This window comes from Crotalus tigris, unplaced genomic scaffold (genome assembly GCF_016545835.1).
Source record: "Crotalus tigris isolate CLP2741 ecotype Arizona unplaced genomic scaffold, ASM1654583v1 scf7180000017601.7605149639:7615979, whole genome shotgun sequence".
In the NCBI taxonomy this organism is placed as follows: Eukaryota; Metazoa; Chordata; class Lepidosauria; order Squamata; family Viperidae; genus Crotalus; species Crotalus tigris.
In genome coordinates this window covers 3,103,292-3,130,121 of record NW_024096505.1, presented here as the reverse complement: position 1 = coordinate 3,130,121, position 26,830 = coordinate 3,103,292, and the positions used below count along the sequence as shown (strand labels likewise).

Sequence of the window (26,830 nt, the reverse complement as noted above, 5' to 3'; positions counted from 1 at the left end):
TAGATCTTGGAGCCCTGAATGCACAAATACAATTTTAGACCTATACTATATTGTTGTTCATTTGTTATCACATAACACAGAAGGATTGTCAAACTATGAAAAGCAAAACTAATGAAATCTATTTTAGTTTTCCACTAAAATTATTTCATTTTTGTTTCTACCATCAATTCTTCTATTCTCTAGAGTAGAAAACAATTCAACATTTTTATGTAGAAATACTATAAAAGAAATGTTCTACATTTTATGGCAATTGTGAAAATGTCAGACTATTCGTTTCAGTTTTTTACATAAAAGGAGCAGAATATTACATGGTTTTGACAACAGGTGTCCCTGTTGCTCTAACTGTTTAAGAGATTTTATTAAAAAATAGTTTCATTGCTGCTTTTGCCTTATGCTTTTGCAATACTTGTTAATTATTAAAAAGCAAGAGACACACATTGGTTGTATTTCCAGGCCTTATCTATTGAGATAAAAAGTGACTGCAGCAGTTATACAATCAGGAACCAGAAGCTGAAATAAAGTATTTTATTACAACCTTCCTGTTAAACTATGAGGAGGGACTGAGAGATGTTCAGAATATCGGACTGTGTGCCTGTTGGAGCTGCTATTTGTATGGAAAAGATTTCAGACATCATGTTCTTTTTCCTATAGAGACAAACTTTTCTGAACCATGGTCTTCAACTAAAAAGGTAAGTTAATTTTTTGTATTGATACACTTAAGGGCCTCAAAATGTATTTCATGGGGGGGGGGGAAATCTACAATCACCAATTATATGTTTAGGCCATAGAAATTACAAAATCAAAATTACAAAAAGCAAGAAATCTAATTCCATTAGATTAATATTTTTTTTCAAGCCATTTGCATGCTACAGGGCTCTCCAAACTTGGTAACTTTAAGACTTGTGGACCAACTCCCAGAATTTGTCAAGCAGCCATGCTGAGTTCTGAATTTTGGAAGTTGAAGTCTTAAAGTTGCCATGGTTGGAGAACCCTGTGCTTCAATGTTATGTACATTTGCTCAAAGAAAATATTTTAAGTGTTCAGTAGGGTTATCTCACCTCATTCCTAATTCAATAAAGAAAATTATTTAGAGTAAATGTTCTAGGATTATTTTGTTAGCCTGTAGGACAGCTCTGTGAAAACAGCCTTACAACTTGTTCACCTACAGAAGATTTTTCTAATGTGCTGGGAAAGGGACAAAGAAAATAGCAATTCTTTACACAGTATAGGCTTATAGACATGAAATACGACCAGAACATTTCATCTCTCATCTGCAAGTTGTATTTCACCTGTACACAATTATTGGTTGCCAACAATTATCTACATAGATTTTGCAGATCTTGGAAGATCCTTCAGTCACCACACTCAGTGTTTCACTAATCACCTGTCACAGTTTGTCAAAAATACTAACAATCTGAATGCCATTTTCAGGTTGTAACAGTTAGTATTACAGCCTTAAACAGCATTCAGGTGACCAATATTTCTGATATTGTTAATGAGACTTGATAAACCGGTATGTAACAGATTATGTTGTCAGCATCTTGTACTGATAAGGCAATCTTTTAAAATATTTTTTTGAAATTTAAAGACTTTAAAAAACTCAGATCCTGAATGGCAATCTATTTTTTAACAATAAAAAGTGTCATTTTTATAATGACACATATAATGCTAATTACCAACTAGGTTAAACATATCTAACCTCTGGAAAAATCTAGCTTCTCTAGCTTCTCAATGATATCAAAGACTTTATAGGTTGACTCTCCTGAACAGGCTGTTCTTTATCATGTGAGAATGTGAATGAGTTTCTATCCTATTTATAACCTTCTTTTGTGAATGCAGAGAGAACTGAACCTCTGTGGCATTTGGACTAACTTGCACAGGACCAAGCATGCAACTTGTCAGAAAAATAATTTGGGGTTCCAAGTTGAGCCAGGGCTGTGCAAGAATAAATAAAAATGAGAGCCAGACAGCTGTGAGGAAAAAAGAAATATTTATTCCTAAAAGCAAAAGAGTTTTCCTTTAAGGGCAGGCTGCAGAGAAATGGGATACAGCAGATTTTTAAAAGGGTAGATTGTCCAGGATGTGAAAGTAGTCTGCGTGCTAATTCTAGGGTGATACTTGAACTCTCTCTGTGTGTGTGTGTAAATATGTATTCTTGTGAACATGCAGTTCTGCTGAGAGACCTAACTTAATTTTGTTTGTGTTTGCAGACCTTATCCTTTGATATGTGGATTAGGTTCAGTTAACTTATTTGGAGGTTTGAGGAAGTTTGGTAATTTTAATTGATTAACTTACTTTCAGCTTGATTGCCAATTATCTAGTGGAGACACTGATTCTCAGACCATTGTGGATTCTGTTACTACTTTAAGGAAAGATGGAAACAGTATAAAGAAAAAATATATTTGGATGTATAACTTCTCACAAACTCTTTGCTTAATCTCTCATGGTACCCCTGAAATAAATGAAGTACATCACTTAATGACTGTGTTTCCTTTTATAAGCAGCATACTGTTGTTCTGTTTACATGCACCACTTTCTTATTCAGAATGTTGAAAGGATCAGTGGTTTTTTTTAAATGTATCTGTTTCAAGTGGTTACAAAAGTATAATTTATAATATACAGTTTTATATGGCTGTCATTTTTCACATTCAGGGAAACAACTTGCTCAATGGACAAATTTCAGGGATGGACTGGGCTGATTATCACTCTGATGGTCTACCTAACAGGTATGATCCTTTGTGTATTTATTCATTATTATAGACTGGACAGTAAACAATATTAAAAATGATAAACACATATACAAAAAGAAAAAAATATCATCAGCTTGCAAAAATTACAAAAATACTATTCAACAGCTCAACACAACCAAGAAATGGGCTCTCCTAGGAACTTGGCATCTCAAGCACAGAACCAAGTCTTCAAGTCTTTATAGAAAGCCAACAAAGAAGGGTCAATCCAAGTCCCAGAGGGATGATATTCCAGAGAGGTGTCACAGCAGAAAAGGCTCTCTTCCAGGAGCCCACCAGCTGATGGTCCTTAACAGATATGATCCAGAGTATGCTTCCCCTGATTGAACAAAATAAGGCCTCTCACAATATCTGCCATAATACATGTTTGATTTGGGCCTGATTTTCTGCTGTAATTCTACAGCCCATTGAACACTAACATGACAGGTACTAAGAGACACACTAAAGATATAATGTTACGTTGTGCCTTGAGTTTCCTCCATGCTCTTCAAACTTTTAAAGTTGTGGATCCTGTCCCCTACGGAGGTACATCTGGCAGGACCCAGAAGAAGGAACTTCTCACTGGGGTCTGGGACGATTAGGCACCGATACTTTCTGCACCTAATTCACTCCTGTCCACCTGCCGCAGCCAACCCACAGCAGTCTTTCCTCATCCAAAGGCCCTCTGCAGGTGATTCTCCACTGCCAGTGGCCCTCCACTCCCAGCCCATCATCCCAGCCAATTCCCTGGAGCACGTTTGTACCACAGTAATTCGATGTATGGGACAAATAGCTGCACCTCCCGGCAGCCAATTAGGGTGGTTGGCAGCAGGGATTGCAGGTGGACTGGGGCGAAAGGTGGCTGGCAGGCATCTTGTAGGTGTGGCGGAGGGTGGCGGAGGGATTGCATGCGTGTGGCTGGCAGGGATTGCAGGAACGTTGGAGGGGATGGTGTGTGTCTGGCAGGCATCTCAAAGACACTGGGTGGTGGTGGCAGGGATTGTGTGCCTGTGGCTTATAGGGATTGCGAGGGTACTGGGGGCATGCAGCCAAAGGAGCTAATAGCAGATATTCAAGCCAGGGGTGTAATTACTTTCTCCACGCAGAAAATGGCATATCTGTTGAGTTTTTTGTTGCATGAGTGAATGAAAAGTCTTTTTTATAGTTTTGTTTAATTGCATCATCTTTATATGTTGCTTGAATGAAGATAGATTATTGATACAGTATGTCTCCATATGTTAAAAAAACTTTTTCATGGGTGTACTTATTTTTTTTCTCATGCTATATATGTATCTGAGTGTTTACTGGCTGTTTTACACTTACCTTCATTAGATTTAATATATACAATTTATGCTAATAAATTAAAAGTATTTATGGAACATTGGGAGAAAAAAAAAAAACCAGAATTTAATGCTTCTGTGATAAAGAAAGCCCTTCTGGAATTCTCACTTTCCTGCAAAGGATGCTGTCCTGCATTGAAGTAGTATCAACCCGATTTTACAGATGGGAGACATCAAGATTGAGGCCCTGCCTCCTGTTGGGAAATACGCAATAGTGCTAGGAAAAAGCAAATCACAGATGTTGCCCTGCCAAGGCCTCAAGAAGACTTCCCTGTCAAGCCTACAATTCTGGGATCGCTTGGTGGTCTCCTATCCAAGTACTCTGGGGGTGCTTGTTAAGGCAATATGGTGGATTAAGACTGGGGGACACAGGCACTCTCACAGCTCTGCCTACCTCACAATGTTGTTGTAGGAAAGGGCAGAATAAAGTCTATCTTAATAAATAAATAAAATCCTACCACCACCTATCATCCACAAAAGAGGCCAGATTTTGTAGACCTTCAATTCTAAAGAACTACAGTTCCCAGTGTCCCCTCCCAGTCTTGATGGGAAAGAAGGCTGGAATCAACAACCCTCCCACCCGCTATCCCCGGCTTCTGGGCAGCATTGGCCAAACAAGCCCCCCCAATTTTGCAGAAAAGACCCTTGAGCTGCAGCTTTTCCTCAATGCTGCTAGACCTCACCATCAATAAAGCCTTCTGAGTGTGGAGGCTCCTTTTGGCAATGGGGAATAGATGCTTCAGGGGGGGAAAGCATATGGCACAGAAGGATTGGGGAGAGGCAAGTATAAACCAGGTGTCCCAGGGTCATGATTTATCTTTTGTGAGAACTCTTATTTTATACCAACTTTACTCCTAGAGTTTCTATCTTTGTTTAAGTACAAAATGATACAACCCCATGTTTGCCTTTGATTATGTTTTTATCAGTATTCATAAATAACTGCGGCTTGTTTCTAATCCGTTGATAAACAAATAGCTTCCCTGAAAGCAAGAATCAGCTTTGGTGCAGATGAAAGCAGAATGACTCTGATATCCTCTCAGCCACACAAGAATGAAAGCAGAGAGGAAGAGTATGACTCTGATATCTTCACCTGCTTATAGCCAGCAGGGTAGGTCAAGGTCATTGCACTTTGATCTGTAAATGGGACAAAATAAGAAAAGGGGTAGGGAGCATCCAATCTCCTCTTTAATAAACTACGAATATAAAGAAGGAAACTAAATATCCTGGGAGCAGCAAAATGCTTCCATGATGTGAAACCTTACCAGATAAGATAGGTTGCTTTGAAGTATTACCTTTGCAAATAATAATTTTCCTTAAAATTAAACTGTTCCCAGACCATATGGGTTGTGTGAGTTTATTTGTGTGTGTGTGTGAAAAGAAATAATAAAAGGGCTTTAAAATCAAAACAACTTTGCCTTTTCTATGCAAGAGACAACAGATCACTGTAGGAGATATTTCTATGCAATATGTACTTTGCCCTGTAAATGATCGGCCTTAGTTAATCATATTGCAACCAGATTTTTATTATCTTGAAGCACAGGGCAAATTTGTAACGTGAAATGATTGCTTGTTTTTATTACTAACGTGGATAAGAAAGTCTTTCACATTTCATGTATGTCATCTGTGTTCTCTCTATATTATCACTGTATTACCAAATCCGTGTCTCTTCCATCTTCCTTGTTCAAATAGGATTGTAACTATTCTTCAGTGTTCACACACACTTTAGATATTATACCCTGATCCTATGTTATCAAGTCCTATCCTCTTGTTCAAGTCTAGCAATATAAGCAGGAAATACTTTGGTATAATTTTAATTACCGTTTGTTTTGCTTTACAGATCCTGGCTTTGCCTATGCCATCGTAGAAGGCCCTCAAAATTTAACAGTTGTTGTAGGTTCAGTGGCTCGATTTAGCTGCACAGTATCAGAGGGGTGGAAAATTTTGATATGGCTTTTCAATGGAAATCCTAAGCTGTCTGTGTTGAGTTCTGGACGAACTATTGAAACAGATGAGCAATATACTCAGAAAGGTTCCAACACAAGTGATAACAGGTTTACTTCAGAGCTGATGATCCATAATGTTCAGCTGACAGATTCTGGAGAAATCAGATGTAGCCTCCAGAACAATGACTATAGATATGCATTTCTTTCAGTACAAAGTAAGTATGTCTTTGTTAATTGTTCATTAATCATTTTAAATTGGATTTTTTTCTATTTTTTCTGTTAAAAACTGTGAAGATTTTGTGGCATCTTTAACTGCAAAATTTTAATGAGGGGGAGATGGCAGAAGCTTCTGTGAACTACACTGACTCTCTTGGACATAAAATTCCGTTCACAGAATTTTATATCCATGCAAGCAAAAGGCCATGAAATTTAAGAAAACTGAGACTTGTTACTATGGGAGGGCTTGGGTATGGAAGCACATATCTGTAACATATATTCTCTTTTTAGTATGTACATGTCCTGTACATTATTTGCTGTTCAAAATTGTAGGAGGGCAGAACAAAATATTGATACCCTGCTAGACAAGGAGCTAATTGTTCTGCTACTGGGAATGAAGGAGCATATGGACAAGAAATATGGATAGAATTTTAGTTATGACTGATCATCTACCAACTCTTTTAGGTTATGAAGGACCCCTCCCACCCAAAAAAGCTACTCATGACCTGATTTTGAGGTTATGATATCACATAGCTGTGATTTATGACATTTTTGCCAGAAATTGGCATTAAGTTCCAGTTTCTGGCAAAAGCCAGGCTGTACCAAACAATGGATTTGCTTAATAACTACTGTGTTGGCTTTACAACCACCACATTCATGTTATGACCACCCCAAAAAAGGTCATACAATCAGATTTGTCTCGATGATTAATTTTACAAACACCATGACTTACAGCCATAATTACAAGGTTCAGTTGTGATCATAAGTTAATGATTACCTACAGAGGATATACAGTGTGTGGCTAACTCACAAGGGACTCTGAAAAACTATTTTGGATTTCAAGTTGTTTATCCAGACAGATTGAAACTGCATCTCAAATAGGAAAACCTCATTTATGCTTTTATCTTATCTTAATAAGACTTTTAACTACAGTAAGATATAAAATGGCTTATACAGTGAATATCTTAACTCTGAGCCCATTGGCCAATAGCACTCTGACTTGTTTAGCTGACATAAATGCACTCTCTAACTGTGTATGAACCTTCACCAAGTAAGTGAATATCTTATCAGTGCAGTTCATATTTGTTGAAATTTTTAATGCACTCTTACTATGTACCCATAAAAGGTACAAAATTTGGTTTACTCAGTGTTGCAAGGTTCATGGATTATGAGTCTCATTAGAGATGCATCAATTTGTCTATGTAAACTGTGAAATTAACCCTGGAATTGTCTTCTCCAATCTGTTGCCTCCCAAATTTGTGTGACAATAGTTCTCATCATCTCCAATTACCATAGAAACAACTTTTTTTCCCCAGGAACTTTTATCTACCATTTGGAGGAGACCAGTTTGATAAAGATTGATCTTGAAGATGTTCCTATTACCATTTTGGCAATATATAGTAATAAAACGTTTGGGTTAATGTGGTAAAATGCCACCATGGAAAAAGGATTTTTTGGGGGCTTGCCCATGGCAGCCTCCATCTTCATTTTTGACCACACTGCAAGGGCATTTTAGGAATAAGATATGAAAAAGGTTCTTTCACTATTCTAACTGGAAGTATAATTAACTCATTTTTATCTGAGTCATGGGGATATATTCTCACGAAAAGTAATAGATAGCTATTGTTTTAGATAACATTTGTTATGTTATATTATTCAAGGAACATCTGAGGGAAATTGGCCATTTATACAGAAATATGTGTCACTCTTTATGGTGCAGGATTATCTGTCATTTGCTAGGATTATTCTCTTCATGCTTGTCATCAGTTTTAGTATCTCGTGACTTGTCTTCTATCAAGCTCTTTTCCCATTGCCTTCAATTTTTCCAAGCAACGTGGTTTCTTCTCAGGACCCTTGCCCTTGCATTACATGTCCAAACTTTAGCTTTATTATTGATGTTTCCATTGAGCAGTTTGGTTTTACTTCTTCAAATATTGAGTCTTTTGTTCTTCTCATTGTCCACAGTATTCTCAGCAAATTTTTCCAGGCCTAAAATTCAAATACATTTTTTTTCATTTGGCTTTTTGGATTTTACAGTCATGCTAAACTAGGAAAACCATTATATTGATAATATGTATACAAAATATACCTTTGTTGGTGTGACATAATACCTGCACATTAATATTCTGTTTGAATCTGGCAGTCTTTTTTCCCAAGTAGCAGAAGTCTCTTTAGTTCATGATTGGTTACTATTTGAATATTACACCAAACATCCAGACAGTTTGAAAGTTTAAACTGAGAAAAATTGACTCTAGTTCTACTTCAACTTTTTCACTTTTTTGTATTGATTTGCTGTAACCTGCTGATACAATCTTAGTTACTTTAATACAGAGCAACAGATGGACTATTGTATTCTTTCATCTTCAACAAGAAGATTCCACAAGCATTCCATCACTTCTATCTTTCAAAGTGATAGCATATTAGGAACTGCTGAAATTTATCCCAGTAATTTTAATTCCACTTTTCATTTCTTCTAGTTCAGCATTTCTCATAATGTAATATTCATGTAAGTTAAATAAATAAGATGATGGTATACAGCCTCAGCACATTGCTATTCCAATTTTGAACCTGTTGCTTCATATTCCCAGTTCTTACTTCTTAGCAGCCAAATCTTCAACAAGCACACAAGGTGGGCTAGTAGACTCATATTTTTAATTGCTTTTCACACTTTGTTGAGAATTGGGTTTCTTAGAGTAAAAAGCCAATCCAATGGATTGCTTTACAGGTAGTCCTTGACTTACAACCATTTATTTAGTGATCATTTGAAGTTACAACTGCACTGAAAAAAGTGACTTTTCACACGTATGACAGTTGCTGCATCCCCATGGTCACATGATCAAAATTCGGGCATTTGGCAACTGGCATGTATTTATGACAGTTGCACTATACAAGAGTCATGTGATCATTTATCATTTATAATCTTCCCAGCCAGCTTCTGACAACCAAAATAAATAGGGAAGCCAGATTTGCTTAATGATTGCATGATTCACTTAACAACAGTGGCAGAAAAGGTCATAAAATAAGGCACAACTAACTTAAAGTCTGCCTTACTTAGCAATGGAAATTTTGGTCATTCAATCATTTTTGTAAGTCAAGGACACCTGTACAGTTAGTTTTCGACTTTCAACCATTCATTTAATGACTCTTTCAAGTTACAATGGCAGTGAAAAAAAGTGACTTATGACCCTTTTTCATACTTATAATCATCGCAGCATCCCCATGGTCACATGATTAAAATTTGGATGCCTGGCAACTGGTTCATATTTATGGAGGTTGCACTGTCCTGGGATCATGTGTTCACCTTTTGTGACCTCTGTCAAGTAAAATCAATGAGAAAGTCAGATTCACTTAACAACTGTGTTACTTAACAGTTGGGGTGATTCATTTAATAAGTGTGGCAAGAAAGGTTGTCAAATGGGGCAAAAGTCACTTAACAACTGTCTTGCTTAGCAACAGAAATTTTGGGCTCAGTTGTGGTTGTAAGTGGAGGACTACCTGTATTTACATTTTATCTTTTAACTATAGGGTTAAAATACCAAGTTTCTTCATTGTGGAATAAAAACATTTATCTTTTGGGGTAATATGTATTGCAGGAAACATGTTCCCTTTAAATTAAGACTCAAAGCATTTGCCGATAGATGCAACAAAGGATCTTTTATTGGCATAAGATCACTAGTCTCCTGGCCAAAAGAATGCCAAACGGCCCCAAACTTAAGCAAAGTTATTGGTTCTCAGTCCTTGGAAATGATATGTAGAAATGATAAAGAAAGCAAAGCAAATCCTACAGTGACCTTTGCAGCCCAAATGTGTCATCTAATAACAACAGGCCATGACTGACCCAGTTACTTTAAATTCTATATTTCTAAAAAGGTCAAAGCCCATCCTCCTCTACTGATAGTAGCACCCTCTAACATAAGCAGTGCTTTTTATGGTAGCCATATAAGATCTCTTTTTTCATAGGGGGGGGGAGCAGCAGTCTGGTTTCTGTTATTTGTCTCCTTCCCTTCCAGAGTCATCAAGCTGGGTCAGTTTCTTTTCTCTGTCTAACACAATCTTCAGAAACTAAAAGGAACAGGTAGAATATTATTTTTCTCCCACATATGGTTGGCAGGTGTTAAGTGAAAAATCTTCATCAGGTCCAGTCCAAGCCAGGAATAAACAAAATGGAAACTGCTTTAGAAAGAAGGTTGCAGTTTATTGAGCCAGACAGAAAGATGGCTCTGGGAAAAACTGACCACATGGAGCAGGGAGTGGCGGGCTTTTATACCTACTTTGGGCTTTGTATGGAGTTGTTCCTGTGGCATGAACTTTGACCTGAGTCTGATGGTGGTGGATTAATCCTATTATGTCCCAAAGGTCATATCCTGCTTCCCTGGGGCTGTGGCTGATGAGTGTTGGATTATTATTTTTTTTGGGGTGAGGGATTGTTGATTCTAGGGATCTTTATCTTTCTAATCCCAGCTTCCTGGCTCCAATCTTTCTGATAAGATTATCACATCTGCATTTCTGCAGACCTGGTTTCTGTTTGGGGCAGAGAGAATTGGGATTGGGTGGGTTCTGCCTTTAAGATCCTTTGGGGAAATATAATATTCTGCCTTTTAATAGTCCCAAAAATATTTCTTTCTCAGGGGGGGGGAATGACTTCCCACAATCCCCCCTTTGTGACATAAGAGTGTGAGTGACACACTTTTACTGGCACAAGATTAAAAATTGATCTGGTCAGGGAGACTTAATAAACAAGCTTTTAAACTCTTAATGCAAAAAGGAAGACACTACTGGAGCAGCAGAAAAAGATTCCTGCAGTGGCTCCCAAAAGGGGAGCTTCCAACCCATAAAGGTTTAAAAGTCAGGGCAAAAGTTTTGTTAGATGGAAAATAAATTTATATTGTCCAATATTCTGTGCTAATTATTTTCAAATGTTGGATGTCACTTTGAGCTTCCAGTCAGGCCTGCACATGCCTCCCAAAATTCTTCACAGCCATGTTTTTCCTCAGTACATAACCACTGGCTGCCCATTTTCAAGGGTTGCTTTCTTAGCCTGCTTTAGCTCTTAGCTCAGTGCATCCAGGTTTTTGATGTCCAGTTGAGGTTAGCCAGTGTGCAAGCCAGGCTATTAAATTGCACATAATGAGCCCTAGGATTCCCACTCTGAGTCCATCAATGCAACATATTCAGGGCTTGGGTTTTGGTGATCTCTTTCCTGCTGCCTTCTCATGAGAGCATATGAATTGCAAATTGCTGAGGGGACCTGGTTCCCTCCCCCTTGGCATTTGCCAGAAGTTGTGCATGCAAAGCTTTAATGCCACAGGGCAAGAACCAGTATGGAGCTTTAGTGAGGTAGGTTAAGGGGATAGACTCAGTGTGATTATGAATGGTGTGTTTGTGTGTGTGTGTAGCTACTCATACAAAACAGGCAATACAAGCGTCCTGGACAAATTTTCTTCCCACAGACAGAATTCCTAGGTGTTCAATACATGCTGTGCCAACCATTCCCAAATGCCAACCCTCCATAAATACATTCAAATGGCTTATTACAATACAAATGAGGTAAGAAAGAAAATCTTACAATGAGTTTCTGCCCTCCCCCCATATTCTTTCCAGTTGTCTTCTGAGGCTTCATGTGAGGGCCAATAGTTCCAGGATTTCTTCCTTTCTCTGCAGCTTTCACAGGCATCTGGGGGAGGGATGGTAGGACTTGGGAAGATCTGTTCCACTCTGGTTGCATGGTGGCTTTCTAGTGGATGGCTGGATTCAAATCCCATTTCCTGACTCAAATGGATGGAGGCAGAATCTGGGTCAGTGTGCTCTGCTTCCAAAGGTTGGGGGGGGGTCATTTGTGTAGGATTGAAAGATATGAGAACAAGATATCTTTCCCCCTTTCTGGGTGAATACTCCCAGGAGTGGCTTTGGTGATCAGACAGAAAATAAGTAATGGAGAAGTAGATGGGAGAGAGCTTGCAGGTAGTTGTTAAAGAAACAAATAAGCAGATAAAATGGGGACACCACAAATAAGGACAAAAGAGAGGCTGGATTCTGGTAAGAGAACAAAAAATGAAAGGTCTCACTTTTGAAATTGAATATTTGCAACATGTTAAAGAGGACTTAAGGACTTGCAACTTGAAAATGCTGGGCAGCTTGAGAATGCTGAAAATTCCAAATAATTTTAAAAGTCTAATATGTGTGCAATTTGCCAGGGGCAGGAGAGTCTACCTTTTATATCTATTTTAAAAATATTTAAGCATCACAACAGCATTTTGCCCAGCATTGCCAATGCACAATTTAGATAAAAATACCACATTAGAGATTGAAAATAAATGCTTATGTATTCCAGGATTAGTTTCATAGTAGTTTCACTGATTAGTGATAGGATAAGAAAAGTAACTTAAAAAGGAGAAGGTTATTTCCTACACAAGCAAACTTGAGCTCATGAGGCTCTTGTAGCTAGACATACCTCATGTTTCAGAAAAAGGATAGACAGATAAAATCCATTTACAACACATACAAAAATGGAAGAATGAAATTTTTCCTGTAGATGAACTTAAAACATTCTCTCCTGACAACTTTGGTCTGTTCTTACAAGGAGAGAGAGAGAGAGAGAGAGAGAGAGAGAGAGAGAGAGAGAGAGAGAGAGAGAGAGAGAGAGAAACACATTCACTCTGTTTGCTGGCCAGACAAACAGAGTTAGGGTAATTTCCTTTTGGTGGCTTATTTTAAGCAGAATTTTAAAATTCTTGTCTCTAGGGATTAGAGATGCCCAACAGTTACATTTACCTCATACACAAAGACTTTGACACACATACACAAACAAAGACAAGGAAAAGAGAACAGAAAAGGAAACAGAACTCTCAGTTTTACACATCCTGGTCATTCCCACCATAAATCTCAGTTAGCTCAAATTAGGGAAAGCACAAATCTTAAACATATCACATGGTTGCATAGAAAAAGAGAGGGGGGGAGGGAGAGAGAGATAGAAGCTGTTCCTATATATATTTTCCTTTTAAGTACCTTTATTTAGCCAAATTGGTTTTTCCTATTTCATCTCTGATCAGAGTCCCCTCCTGCATAATTTGCATGCACGCTTCTTACACATTCCCATCTGGGTGGGCAATTTGTTCCGGCCCCAGGCATCCATTAGCCTCCTTAAAGGAGACCTCGGTGGGATCCTAGATCCTGAGCTTCCCATGCTCTTTCTCACCATCCATGGTGAGACTACAAGGCTTTCTCCTTGGTCCCTGCAGAATACACCGCCCATGGAATACACAGCCCCCAACAAGTGGAGGTACCTTCCAACCTCAGTTTTTCAGGCAAATTGCCTGGGAGGACTCTATCCACTGTGATTTCAGAGTATCTCCTTTCCAGAACAGGGTTCTGCTAGTTGCCCAAATCTGATTCTCTCATTCATTTTTCCATTTCATTTTCAACAGCCTCTCCCTTTTCCCTAAGAAAAGGTCCTGCACTCTGGCCAAACCCCCATGCTTTCCAGCATCTGTTACTTGAACAGATCCTTTCTGCAATTAGAAAAAGCCAGAGGGAGCAAAATCCACGTGTGATTTGAAAAAGGGTCTTCTAACTCACATACGCAGACATACACACATTTCTCTAGGTCCCCTGGGCTTTAAAGTTAAAATTTAGAGGTACTCGCCCTCTTTCCAAAGCAGCTCTTGAGCTTAAATTCAAAACTCCCTTTAAAACCCTTGCTCCACATAGGTAAGGCCTGGGAAACCCATCAACAGACACAAGGGGTCTGTTGCCAGCAAGATGGGGCTTACTGGTCAGTCCATTGGAGAGGTTAGCTTGGAGTCCCATTGTTGAGAGAAAAATCTTCATCAGGATCCAGTTCAAGCTGGGAATAAACAAAGTGGAGACTGCTTTAGAAAAAAGATTGCAGTTTATTGAAGAGGAGAGCCAGACAGAAAGATGGCTCTGGGAAAAACTGACCACATGTAACAGGGTGTGGTGGGCTTTTATACCTCCTTTGGGCTTTGTATGGAGTTGTTCCTATGGCATGAACTTTGACCTGAGTCTGAGTGTGCCTTTCTGGTATTCTGATGGTGGTGGGTTAATCCTATTATGTCTCAAAGATCATATCCTGCTTCCCTGGGGCTGTGGCTGATGAGTGTTGGATTTATTTATTTATTTATTTTTGTGAGGGATTGTTGATTCTAGGGATCTTTATCTTTCTAATCCCAGCTTCCTGGCTCCAATCTTTCTGACACGATTATCACATCTGCATTTCTGCAGACCTGGTTTCTGTTTGGGGCAGAGAGAATTGGGGTTGGGTGGGTTCTGCCTTTAAGATCCTTTGGCGAAATATAATATTCTGCCTTTTAATATTCCTCCCCAAAATTTCTTTCTTGGGGGAAGGCTGACTTTCCACACAGGTTTACTAAATATTAATATTTAGTATAATACTAAATGAATATTTATCATTACAGTGGTTTTGTAGAAGTTAATAAATTGTTTTGTATATACATATTCTACAATTTACCATAGTTTGCATGACACATCCCAGAATCAGAAATGATAACAGTGTGTGTGTGTGTGTGTGTGTGTGTGTGTGTGTGTGTGTGAGAGAGAGAGAGAGAGAGAGAGAGAGAGAGAGAGAGAGAGAGAGAGAGAGAGAGAGAGAGAGAGAAATCAAGATGACTAATACATCTGATACTTCACTCCTTTTTTTTACACATGCCACATTCATGATACATATAAAAAAAGGACAGAGTTTTGACTGTGGAGCTACAGCTGCCATACTGACTTTTTTGATTCACTCTTTGGATCCTACAGCTCAGATTGGAAGAAAACCAAATGCCATTAAGTGTAAGAATGACTATTTAACTGATTATTAAGAAACATCATTCATTTTTCAATGAGAGGCCAATTTTGCTCCAAAGACGCATATATAATAAAGGCTGGAGAATATATAGTCTTTCTAATGATTAAGTTGAAGTGGAGGCATGTCAACTGCAATGCAGAAAATTCACATGCTGTCAGTATTTATTTATCAAATTGATATGCCTGCTATCAACATGTTTTCTGGATGATTTGCCATGCCCAACCAAAACAAATGAAATGCTAAAAAAAATCATGTACAGTAATGAAACCCAGAAAACAATATAGATGCAGCAGATTTTTTTAAACAGAGAAAGATGAATTAGCTCACATGAAAATACATGCTTCCTAAAAAAAGACAGAAGCCCAAGGTATAAAGAAAACTTTTTATTCATGATAAAAAATATCACTGTAAAAAGCATAAAAAGATTTCCAAGAAGCTTTTTAGGCAACGTGTTTCAGGTTACTCAAATCAAAGTGCATTCATACAATTCCTCCAGCCCCATTAACCTTTGTTACATTATACAGTTCAGTTTCTTGAGAAGTCCAAAACTTGGAATTAGTAATGATTAATTTATTCACTACAAATCATAACTGGAAACTAGTACAAGAAAAATAAAAGTAATGAAAGAGAAAATAAATTGGTGAATAATCTGGGATTTCCAGAAATCTGCACTAAGAAACATTACTAATTAAAAATTGAAATAAATTAAGAATGACTTCACAGAACTCATTAAAATAATTAGGAACATTTTAAAATGTTCATGCTAATTAATTGTACTGTTTAACATTGCTTAATTTTTATTTAGTAGGATGTGATAATGAAGATTGGCGAACCCGAACTATAATTTTAGCTGTTGTGTTGTCAGTTGCTCTTTTACTCCTTCTGATCCTTATTATTCTCCTTATTATATGTTGCTGCAAAAGAAGGAAAGGTATGTGGGCCTTCTGGAACTGGCTTTGCATCTTAAACCTTAATTTCAAATAGACAAATCTAAATCTGCTAATTTTGTGCCAAAAACAGATTCCCTGCTTGATTATATGAAAAAAAAAAATGTTTCTGTGCTTTTATTTTTTTCTGCAAGATAAAATCAGGCTAGGGATAACTTGTAAGGGAAAAAAAGATAATTAGCATTCACAAAACAATACACTTAAATGCTTGTAATTGTTTATACATCAAACCTTCAATAAATTGGAATAAATTACTTCAGATCTGTTATTTCTTTGTTTGTTTATTTAATATAAAGCCCATTATTCCAGCAGTTCAAGGCAGTCTGAATAAAACTCTCTCCTTCAGTTTTTCTGTAAAGTAACAACCCTATGAAATACGTTGATTTAAGAGATACCAAGCTTTCATAATTGAAGACAGAAAGAAAACTAAATCTTCTCAGTTTTTGTTCAGATTCTAGTCCAGGCCTCCCCAAAACCAGGCCGTGGGAGAGATGGGCAAGCATATGTGTGAAGCTCCACATGTGTGAACAGAGGGCAGAGAGTGGAGCTTTATGCAGGAGTGCAAGCGCCCTCTGCTTGTGCAAACAGAGGTTTGCATGTGTGCACTTGGCCTTTGCTCACACAAGTGTAGCTTTGCAGACTTGCTTGCCCATCTCTCCCTTGGCCCGGTTTCAAACAGACTGCGGCCCAGTGGTTGGGGACCCCTGTTTTAGTTAGTATTCTATACTGGGATAGCAGCAACATCTGAAGAAAAAAAAGACCCTCACTTTTAAGAACTAAGTATCCCACAATGTGGCCATTGTATTCATTTCAAACAGATTCTCCTGCAGTGCTGAATTTGAGGTTTTCAGGGATCTGTCCTTTCACACAATTTCATAGAACATTCATAGAACATAGAAGGGTTGTAGGGGACCTTGGAGGTTTTCTAGTCCATCCCACTGCTTGAGCAGGAGACTTTATACCATTGCAGACTAGATGTCCAATCTCTTTTTCATATGGCAATAAAATTATTTATATTTAATCAACTTAAAGAGAATATTAATTTTTTATTCTATACAGTTCATCTGACATTGATCAGGTCTGCTCACTCTTGTTTGCAATTAATTGGATACTTTCAAAATGATTCTTTAAAAATATTTGTTAGTAATAAATCCAAGGTAATGTTATAAATAAGTTGATACAAAGGAGGCAGATATTCCAAGTCAGCCAGAGTCCAGCACACACTGGCCCACAATCTCCTGCAAACTGGGATTCGCCATTGCTGCTGCAACTCTCTCTTTATCATTGATTTGTTTGTTGATGTCTTCCTCAATAGAATGAGCCCTCTCTGATATGTAGATTTCCAGCTTGTGCTTGAAATGTTTTGTGTCTCTCTTTATTCTGCTAAAGAATTATGTCTTGCCAGCAAGGAAGAGTGAGCTTCCAGGTAGTCAAAGCTGAGGGGTGGACTTGAAATGAAAAAGTCAGTTTGTACTACAATCTGGCATCTATGGCAATGATTAGATTACAGCAATATGAGAGAAAGTATAGGGAGTAGGGTACTAATCCACCAAACCCTGCACGCCATGTGTAGGTGAATCAGATTGCAACTCATATTTGCAATTCATTAGAGAGTAGGGTTTTTTGTCAATAATAGACAGAATGTATACTTTGATGCTAGATGCATGATTTATGAATGAAAAGTTCTTGGTTCCTGCACAATGATAGTTCGCTTTAATTTCAGTGAGAGTGTAGGTCCACAACCACCTCCTGCAAGTATGTCTGTTCAAATAATTAAGAATACTTGTGACTGCAAATCATTTCATTAGATGCTGGATCAATCTTTCTTTTAAAGAGACTGGTATTATGAAAACATTAGATTTTTCTTTCCTAGTACTGTAAGTTGACATACTTGTTTGCTATATTCTAAAATTTGTCCATTTACTTTTCCAGAGTCCAACTATCAAAATGAGCTAAGGTAAGATGATTATCACTTTGAGTTCCCTTACTGATGCTAAAACATATGTTGTATATGCTTAAGATCATAATTAACATTAATACAAACAACCAAAACCCAACATAGAAAAGTGACAATATCAGTAAACTGCAATGAGATGAAATCTGTATGATTTCCCAAGGTTGATGGCCCTCAATCTTTTGAGCCTGTAAGCCTTTTTTTACTACAGGACAAATGTGCCCCAACAATTTTTCCTCATGCTTTGATTTCATGATGTTGCCTTCAGCTAGTTGCCAACTAAACTGAGATAATTCTCCTTAGCTGTTCCAGTTTTAACTTTTGCTTTTTATCCTGAACGCAACTTTTGCCATGATACAAACTTGTATGCATCAGTGGCCATTGAAAATCATATTGACTAGAAGACAAGTGCCATAATCCATGTTAGGACTATTATTAATCCAATTAAAAGTTACTCAGTAGTGAGCAAGCTTTTGAGTTCTTAAAAGTTCAGCACAGGCAACAAAAGATGGGGAACAAAAGAGAAAAAAGGAGAAATTATAGAGAATGGTATATGGAGGAAAAAAATGGCTAATCTTTGGTCTAGGTACCATGTTTAAATTAGCAACAGATATAAAATCAATTTAAAACAGGGGTTTTACATAGATTTGGATAATTTCAGCCCATGCTATAAACCAATTTTATTGCATATCCCTCTCATCTTCCCTGATCAAACTAAATGTAGATTCTTGGTGGCACAATAATTTCTTTCATCTCTAAATCTCCGAAACATACTGCTTTATTTTATTATTTTGTGGGGGTCTGATATGACAGTCTCTATGTGTTTCCAACAAAGCAGATGCTGAGACCACATAAAATGGCTTCAGGGACCTCATGAAGCAAATAGCTCCTTTAACAGGACAATTCATAAAATGGCTGCACTTGTTCTTATCCCCAACCCAAAATGTAAATACAACTTCTGATCACAGAAGAATAACCACTCCTTATTTGGCTGATTATAAAGTGTTTGATGATAGCTATGGTTTCTTACATAATCATAATTAAAACAAGGTTTTGCATTTCTCAAAACTGGTGGAAAAGAATATAATTTTCAGAAATGCTTTAAAGAGAAATTTCAATGCAGGGCTTCAGAAAATATCTGTTTTGTAGCCAGTCTTTCTTTTTAAAGCTTTCATGTTTAATCCTCAATACATATACCACAGGAGGGCACTGTGTACCTAAGTAGCTCACTGCACTGATGCTCCTATTCCACAGGCTTTTAGTATAGAATGTCTGTTACAGAAAGAGATCTGAAACTGAGAAAGGTGGAGGTGGTGCACTGAGTGCAACTGCCAAGCAAATTAGGTTACATCCTGTGCTTTTCTAAGAACTTTGAAAACAATCCCTTGAAAGGCAATGCTTGCTAACAAATTGTTTCCAAATTAGCAAAATGAGTTTTAATCACTTGCAGAGATGAAAGTTAAATGATATGTTAGAATGCTCTGGGGTTTTCAACTTTAAAAATGAAAGAAATGTTCATTGTTATTAATTAAGATACCACAATTAAGAATCCTGGATGTTTAATACGTCTTTATGGAAGATTTCCAATGACTTTAGTTTTTAAAGGCACGTGCATTGAAACCTTTCTTTTTTTCTCCAAGGAAGGAAGAAAGCTTAGCCCAGAATTATGATTAATAATACAGTTTTCTTCTTTTTCATTTTTTTTACTGAAACAAACATTTGAAAATACAATTTTTTTAAAAAGCTAACAAAGAGTAAAAGCAACAGCCCCTCCCAAATCAACCTGTGTATTAATGGAGTATTGTAATGAAAGAATTTAAATAACACATAGAGACTCCAGCCCAACTATACTTCATGAATAAATTGCTAAGATTGCTCATAAAACTCCATCTAAAGCTATCTAAAGTTTTTCACAATTAGATGAGTTGCAGTAAGCCTAATCTGCACCTAGCATACATAACATCACTCCTCTCTTAGTCCATCTAGTTAAGGAGAACCCTTCCAGGAAATAGCTTTTAAGTTGAACTGATAGACATTCAAGGTCACAAAGAATGATCAGAATAATCTCCAATTGGCTCTAGTAATTCTTCTGTAAATGTAACTGGCTGACAACTTACTCTAAAAAAATGTCACTTGGTTGGTATTAATTCCAGAATTGTCAAAATGGTGCAGTCTCCTGAAGTTTAGTAGCAACTAAACTTTCTCCATTGTTGATCCAATAATCAAGCATCATCAAAGTGTGATAGAATACCTAAGATTCCAGAAGGTAGAATCTATATGAAGCATTGGAATATTACAGGAGTTACAGAGAATCCTAATTGGAGACATTCAGTTCAGAATATCCCACGATGGGGATGACAGTTTGGATATCTGCTCTAGCATCATCAGCCACTAAATGCTGGTACTGTTGGGCTAAATCTAGTTTTGCAATGACTTTTCTGCTATAACACAAACCACCAGCAGTTGATTGACTGTAGGCATTAGATTTGGATGCTGTTCAAGTGCCTTATTCATAGTTCGGTTAAAATACAAATGTTATAATATACATCACGGTTTTTCAGATGGCAGACTCCAGCATAGTTCTATTTTGCAACATTTGCATTTATTTACAGATATGAGCATTGGACTTTAGGTGGAAGTTCACAGTAACAACTCCAATCAATATGTCAATGTAGATTGATTCCCCATCAGATTTTTAGAGGGAGGGACACAGTAACCTCCCTAAAGTTATACAATTAAAATTAAGTGGAAGTTCACAATAGTAACTCCAACCAATGTTTCAAGTGAATTCCAGATTTCGAGAGGAAGGAACACAATGGTTTCCTTAAAATTATACAACTCATATTTGGCTAAGCCTTTCCTTAAACCTCTGCCAACTTCTTACAAATGCACATCCTGACAAAGAAATACATTTCCTATTGTAGCAGATTCATTGGTTGTTTCCTTAGGTTTCAATAAAACTATATTTTCCAGAAAGAAAAATATTTTGCTACTTTTTACTTAACAAAGCTAGATGTGAGTCTGGTATTGAGCAATATTTGTTTTGTACAAACCTCAATCGCAAGAACAGAGAATCACTAAATATGAAGTGCTCTCTTCCAAATTAGAGCAATTGCTTAAGTCTAGGGCTTTAGCTGAATATTACAGAAATGGGGGTAGGGGAACCAACTTTGCTGTAGAACACTTGTTCTACACAGTATCAACCTTGTTTGATAAGCTGCAAGGTTCAAAGCCTGAGGGGAGTATATTCTCTTCATACACATGTCGTAAATGAGTTGGTTGCCAATGTCAGGTATTTTTGTTTTCTAGAAAGATTTCAGAGAAGAAAGAAAAAGGTAGAAATTTGGAAACTGTGAGTCACAGTGGAAAGGAAAACTATGGCTACAGTGCAGAGCAAATGCCACGTAAGTAACCTTTAAATGAAAAAAGAATATTCAATATAGAACTCCATATACACATTTTAAATTCAGCCCTGTTGTATTTTGGTGGTCAGAAAGTAGCCAGATATTAGCTTTCCTTTAAAAAGCATTGGGCTATCATTTCTGGCCCGAAAAAATTCTGGCAATTATCAGATGGTAGCAAAAAAAACAGTACCTAGTCCACTTTACATGGGTTTGGAAGCCAAATGAAATGAACTTGGTTAATATAAGCTAATAAAAATCCAGACAGCCGCTAGCTTTGCTGCCATCAGGGCATCCAAATGTGTGTGTGTGTGTGTGTGTGTGTTAGGAAAATGATGTCAAGATTGCAGGCATATAGGTAATTGAAGCCACATCTCTTTAATACATATTGTACATGGACCATATATACAGTACAAAAAAAGGCTGAAGCTTCAACTATGCAGCTGGGCATGGGTTTTTAAAATGCAGATATAACAATCCTAGAACATTAAATGACTTGAGAAGTTAAAATAAAATGAGATGGATCTTGATTTTTTTTTTTACAATATATTCTAGTGAGTAGCAAAAAGGTAAGCTATTTGAATTACTTCCTGAAGAAATGAATTGAAGAAATAAAGAAATTTTATTTAAAGACATGGACTAGACTGGCTAAAACTGAAAGTTAATATTCTCTTTAAAAGGATATTTCCAGTAAATTGTTGCAAAAGAAACTAATAGAAAATATATATCAATTAGATATAGGCCCAGAATCCAAGTCTTTGCAGAGAGAAGCATTGAAGCCAGTTTCAAGTTTGCATTTGCTTTCTTATTTAGAACATAATCTGGACTGCTAAACTGATAGTACATGCCAGCATCTTGAAAAAGGAATGGATGATGGATTGTATGATCAAAGCACCTGTAGAAATTCTTATATAGTTTATACATTTTGCTGTATATGTGATGGGGGTTAGATGCAAGCTAAGTAATTTCTATTGCTAGATTGCCCAGTTTTTTCTGTAATTATATAACACTAAGTCAAGATTTGTTGTGCACAATTTGTGGAAAAATCATTGGTTTTGAAGCAACAAAACTGTCATTTGAAACTATAACTCAAATTTAGTTTATGAATCCTGAGTTGTTTTCCAACTGGAGATTTATGTCTAAATTTGGACTTTTGTCTTATTCTTGTTTAGTGTCGGGTTCCATGTAGGCTTCTTGTCATGTCTTCCCATTTGATGGAGATAAAATGGAAAAGTAGTTGAAAAAGATACTGTTCCTTAAGTTAAACTGCTTTTTCCCCAGTTTCTAAGTTTCTGTAGAAATAGTGATCTTTTCACACCTAGTTGCTCTTTGCACAGAAAACAAATGAGATGGCTTCTAGATATGTTACCCCCTTTTTTTGTCCCCTAAACATAATATAATAAAAAATATTATCAACTTTATTGATTCACACAAAACATTATGATATTGTCAGCTATGAATCACTTGAACACTTTTTTTGGTTTACTAGCATTTTAAGAAAATATCAATTGAATCTACGTATAGATTATTTTTTCCATAAAAAACTATTTCCTTGTTTCTAGGAAATCCTCATTTATTTTCTGTCTGAAAGAATGTAGAGGTAATCTTTGACTTATGACCAAAACTGAGCTCAAAATTTCTGTTGTTAAGTAAGACATTTGTTAAAATTTTAGACCTTTCTTGTCACAGTGGTTAAGTGAATCACTGCAGTTGTATTACAGTTGCTGAGTGAATCTGGCTTCTCCATTGACTTTGTCAGAAGGTCCCAAAATATGATCACATGATCCCAGGACACTGCGACCTTCATAAATATGAGTCAATTGCCAAGTGCCTGAATTTTGATCACATGATCATAGGGATACTGCAATGGTTGCAAGTGAAAAAAATAGTCATAAGTCACTTTTTTCAGTGCCGTTGTAACTTTGAACAATCACTATATGAACTGTTGTAAGTCAAGAACTACCTTTATAGTTCCTGCCATTTTAGATACTCACTACCACTATTATCTTATATGTCTCTTCTTTTTTGCAGAAGATCACACTTCCTTCCCAGGTGGACACAAAATTTATGATACAAAGCAAAATCTGAATGTGAGCTCTTCATCAGAGGTAAGTGGAATAATCTTTTTGAGATTGTAACATAGTTCATAAAGATGACTTGCAAGCATAAGTATAAATTGGTATTTCATACCTACTTACTTTAAAAATCAGACAACTATATATAAAGAAGCCTATAACCTCTCAAGATGTTTCCTACAAATCTCTATTTACTCATATCCAATCCCTGGGCGGTCTATGACAGTTCGCCACAATCAACTTGCCATGGCCAGCTTGCCATGGAACAGCTCTCTGTGAATTTAGGAAGCATTTTGTTTCCTATACGGATGGAATTAAATACATTAAATAAATAAAATAAAATAAATAAAATAAAAATGTGGCACCACAATATAGTGAAACTAATCCACTATCAGCTGATTAATATAATGTATATGAAGAAATTAGAGTAATACAAAAATAGCTTTAAGATAGGATGAGAGAAAGTACAGTTCTTACTAAATTTTCCATTGGTCATTTCCCAAGGACTGATATTTATTTTCATTAGTATTTTATTTAATACTTTTTTTCAGTAGCAATAACATAGGAGCCTAAAATTCTGCATGCAAAAGAGTCCACGTCTCTCTGACATGATTCCCTTATTACTGAACATATAGTACTACTTTTGAAAATTATTTGGCAAGAGATCCTATGTTAAATGTCAACTCATGAATATAGAATAGTCACTTTATGTGGCAAACAAATCAACTGAAGAATGAAAAGTCTATTATCACCTTTCAGGAATCATATTTCTGAAAGAAAGACAATTGATCATTTAATTTATTGGACTTTGGTCAAGATACAATTAGTCATGGCTAAGTCAGTTATAAAAGATTTTTTTATTTAGTTTCCAGTAAGATAAGGGTACAGTCAGTCATAAGTGTCTAGTTTCTGGGGTTAATTCCTCTGAATTTGTTAGATTTATTGGCCTGGTTCGTATATAATTTTAAGCTAAAATAGATAGGCTCAAACTTCAGATCAAGCCAAATTCAAGTATTGTATGGCCCAGGGGTAGGCAACCTTGGCTCTTTTATGACTCGTGGATTTCAACTCCCAGAATTCCCGAGCCAGCAAATTATTAAGTAAATAGGCAAAGTTTTTATAAATTTACTGTCTCTGATTTTTAAAACTGTATTACTTACAGTGAATAGATAATATTTAGTAATATCTTGTTAACCTAATGTGTTCTATTTAATCTACTAGGTGTTGAACAATAAACTTCAAACTGGAGAACTTCCTTCAAGAACTAATGGTTATCCAATTAATCCAGGCAAAATCAGAAATGTGACACTAATATAGGAAAATAGTTAAATAGCTATATCATTTCTTAAAATGTCCTCATGTATTTGAAAATCAGAATCAATGTAATAATCTCTGAGGAATTTTAACGAAGAAGCCATTGCGGTTTCTCCATACCCCCAAAATGGTAATTTAGAATAACAACAGAATGAATTTCTTGTTAAATATTTATTTTCTGTCTACTTTAAAATTTATTGTAAACTAGTGAAGTTTCACTATCACTTTTGATCTGTTAATTCAAAATAAGATTTTGTTTAATTATCATCTCTTGTGTAACAGTCATATTTCTAAATCGTAAGATCCATGATGATAATTCTATTTTTAAAATGTAAGCACTTATGATTCAATATTAACAATATTGTTGCATATTCATATATTTCTGGTTGCACACATCATATAGTGATGATATGACAACAGGAACACCTGCAAATATATGTACAATTCATATTTAAAATAAATCCAACGTGGATTTCCATGGGAGCAGGCATTAAAGCTTAAATAAAATGGAATCCTTTGTGACATGGCATTGAATAGATTCAATGCTATCGATCCTTCTCCAGTTAAAAAGTACACACATAGCACTATTGTTTGCAAAATATGCATGTAAAATAGTATATACTTGAAATTTGCATTAAAAGTATAATTTATAGTGATTTGCATTTTAAAGATTCTCTATTTAGACAATTTTTTTAAAAAAGTTATATCCCAATAATTAAATTAAAATACTTATACAGGAAAATACGTATAACAATATATTTCCAATATATTTGGAGAAATTTGTGTTAAATATATACCTTGGAAAGCTTTGTTACATATATAAGTATTTGTTTAAATTATATTTATTAGGGGATACTGCATATAGAAGTTCCATATTAAGTAAAGTGTAAGTGACAAATCAGAACAGATGTATTTATTTTGTTAAACAAGCATTGAAACTTAATATTTCAGATGTTTCTGTGCTAAGCAACAACTTCCTCAAGTTTCACTTACTACTGGCGTATGTTAGCGCTTTAATTATATATTTTTATTAGTTAGTTTACTTATTAAACTAAATGCTGATTTTCTCTGTGTTATACGCTCGTCATTTAAGAACATAGTTGGAAGTTGGAATTATTAAAATTGATTGGGCTTGTCTCCTTTAATAAGCTGAGTTGAAATTCTCAAACCACTTTTTCCTTCTTCAATCATTTTTTTTGAAAATCTTTGCATAAAGTAATCTGTGATTATTACAAGTGCATTTTACATTATTGAATTATCAAATAAAAGGTACCTAATTTTCACTTTTTTCTTTCTAATTCAACATTTAAGATAGAAAGATTGGGTCATTTTAAAAAATAACAAATTTATTCTGGCACTTTTGTACATTGGAATCTTCTTCATTAAAGCAGTAAAATGTCTAAGTCATACTCAACTCCTGATTCCTTAGAAAATGATGACAATAATGTTTTCTTCGTAACTATATGGAAATGGTGTCCATTGCCACCTCTTTCTTCTAGGACTTTCCCCCCAGTTTACCAGTGTATTCTACAGCTTTTCTATTTCCTGATAGTATATTATCACACACTAAATAGATCTGACTAAGTTATCCGTTCAGTCTATTTTAAGTCCATAATAACGAATCTGTTCTTTGAGGATACACTGAGTTGTTTTTTCTGCATGGAACTAAAGTAATTGTTCTGCTATTAGTCTGATAGAATAATGTAACTGGCTATTTTATCCTTAGGAACCTGCCCTGTCTTGCTCTCTAAAATGTCATTTTTCAGTATGTAAACATGAAGATGCAAAATTTTACTTTTTTCATACAGTTAATTTCTATCGAGTTCACTGGTTAACAATTGTAAAAATTTTGGCTTTCATTTTTTTTAGTGAAATAATCAGAAATGATATGGCATTTTCTTGTCTTCCCCACTTGCCTGCAGTTATACAGCATTTTATGGCTCTCAGTAGATGCTCTCCTGCTGACTGTGGAGAATAAATTGGTTATTTGGCTTCAAAAAAAAAAAAAAAGGATCAGGTGAAAAATAGATTGAAAACTGAAATAAAGGCATGGGGTAGCAAAAGAGAGATTCCCCCCCTTTCTT

At 36.1% G+C, this 26,830-nt stretch overlaps 1 protein-coding gene across 3 annotated transcripts; it reads left to right on the top strand.

Annotated features, from left to right (window-relative positions):
• The first annotated feature begins 476 nt into the window (after window positions 1–476).
• On the top strand, window positions 477–26,153 carry IGSF5 (immunoglobulin superfamily member 5). 3 transcript variants are annotated; one of them, XM_039369349.1, is made up of 8 exons: window positions 477–689; window positions 2,653–2,726; window positions 5,904–6,224; window positions 15,864–15,986; window positions 17,935–17,959; window positions 21,266–21,360; window positions 23,389–23,465; window positions 24,654–26,153. In XM_039369349.1, the coding sequence occupies exons 2-8, from the start codon at window positions 2,669–2,671 to the stop codon at window positions 24,747–24,749; spliced, it is 795 nt and encodes a 264-aa protein (XP_039225283.1). In that variant the 5' UTR covers window positions 477–689; window positions 2,653–2,668; the 3' UTR covers window positions 24,750–26,153. The 3 variants fall into 3 exon arrangements, with proteins under 3 accessions (XP_039225283.1, XP_039225272.1, XP_039225292.1); XM_039369338.1 differs by having other exon boundaries at window positions 15,861–15,986; XM_039369358.1 differs by lacking the exon at window positions 15,864–15,986 and having other exon boundaries at window positions 479–689; window positions 24,654–26,149.
• The last annotated feature ends 677 nt before the right edge of the window (window positions 26,154–26,830 follow it).

Coding starts and splice junctions, on each gene's coding strand:
- IGSF5 (XM_039369338.1), top strand. CDS start 2,669: ATGGACAAATTTCAGGGATGGACTGGGCTGATTATCACTCTGATGGTC. Junction 6,225..15,860: donor TGCATTTCTTTCAGTACAAA/GTAAGTATGTCT, acceptor ATTTTTATTTAG/TAGGATGTGATAATGAAGAT. Junction 15,987..17,934: donor TTGCTGCAAAAGAAGGAAAG/GTATGTGGGCCT, acceptor TTACTTTTCCAG/AGTCCAACTATCAAAATGAG.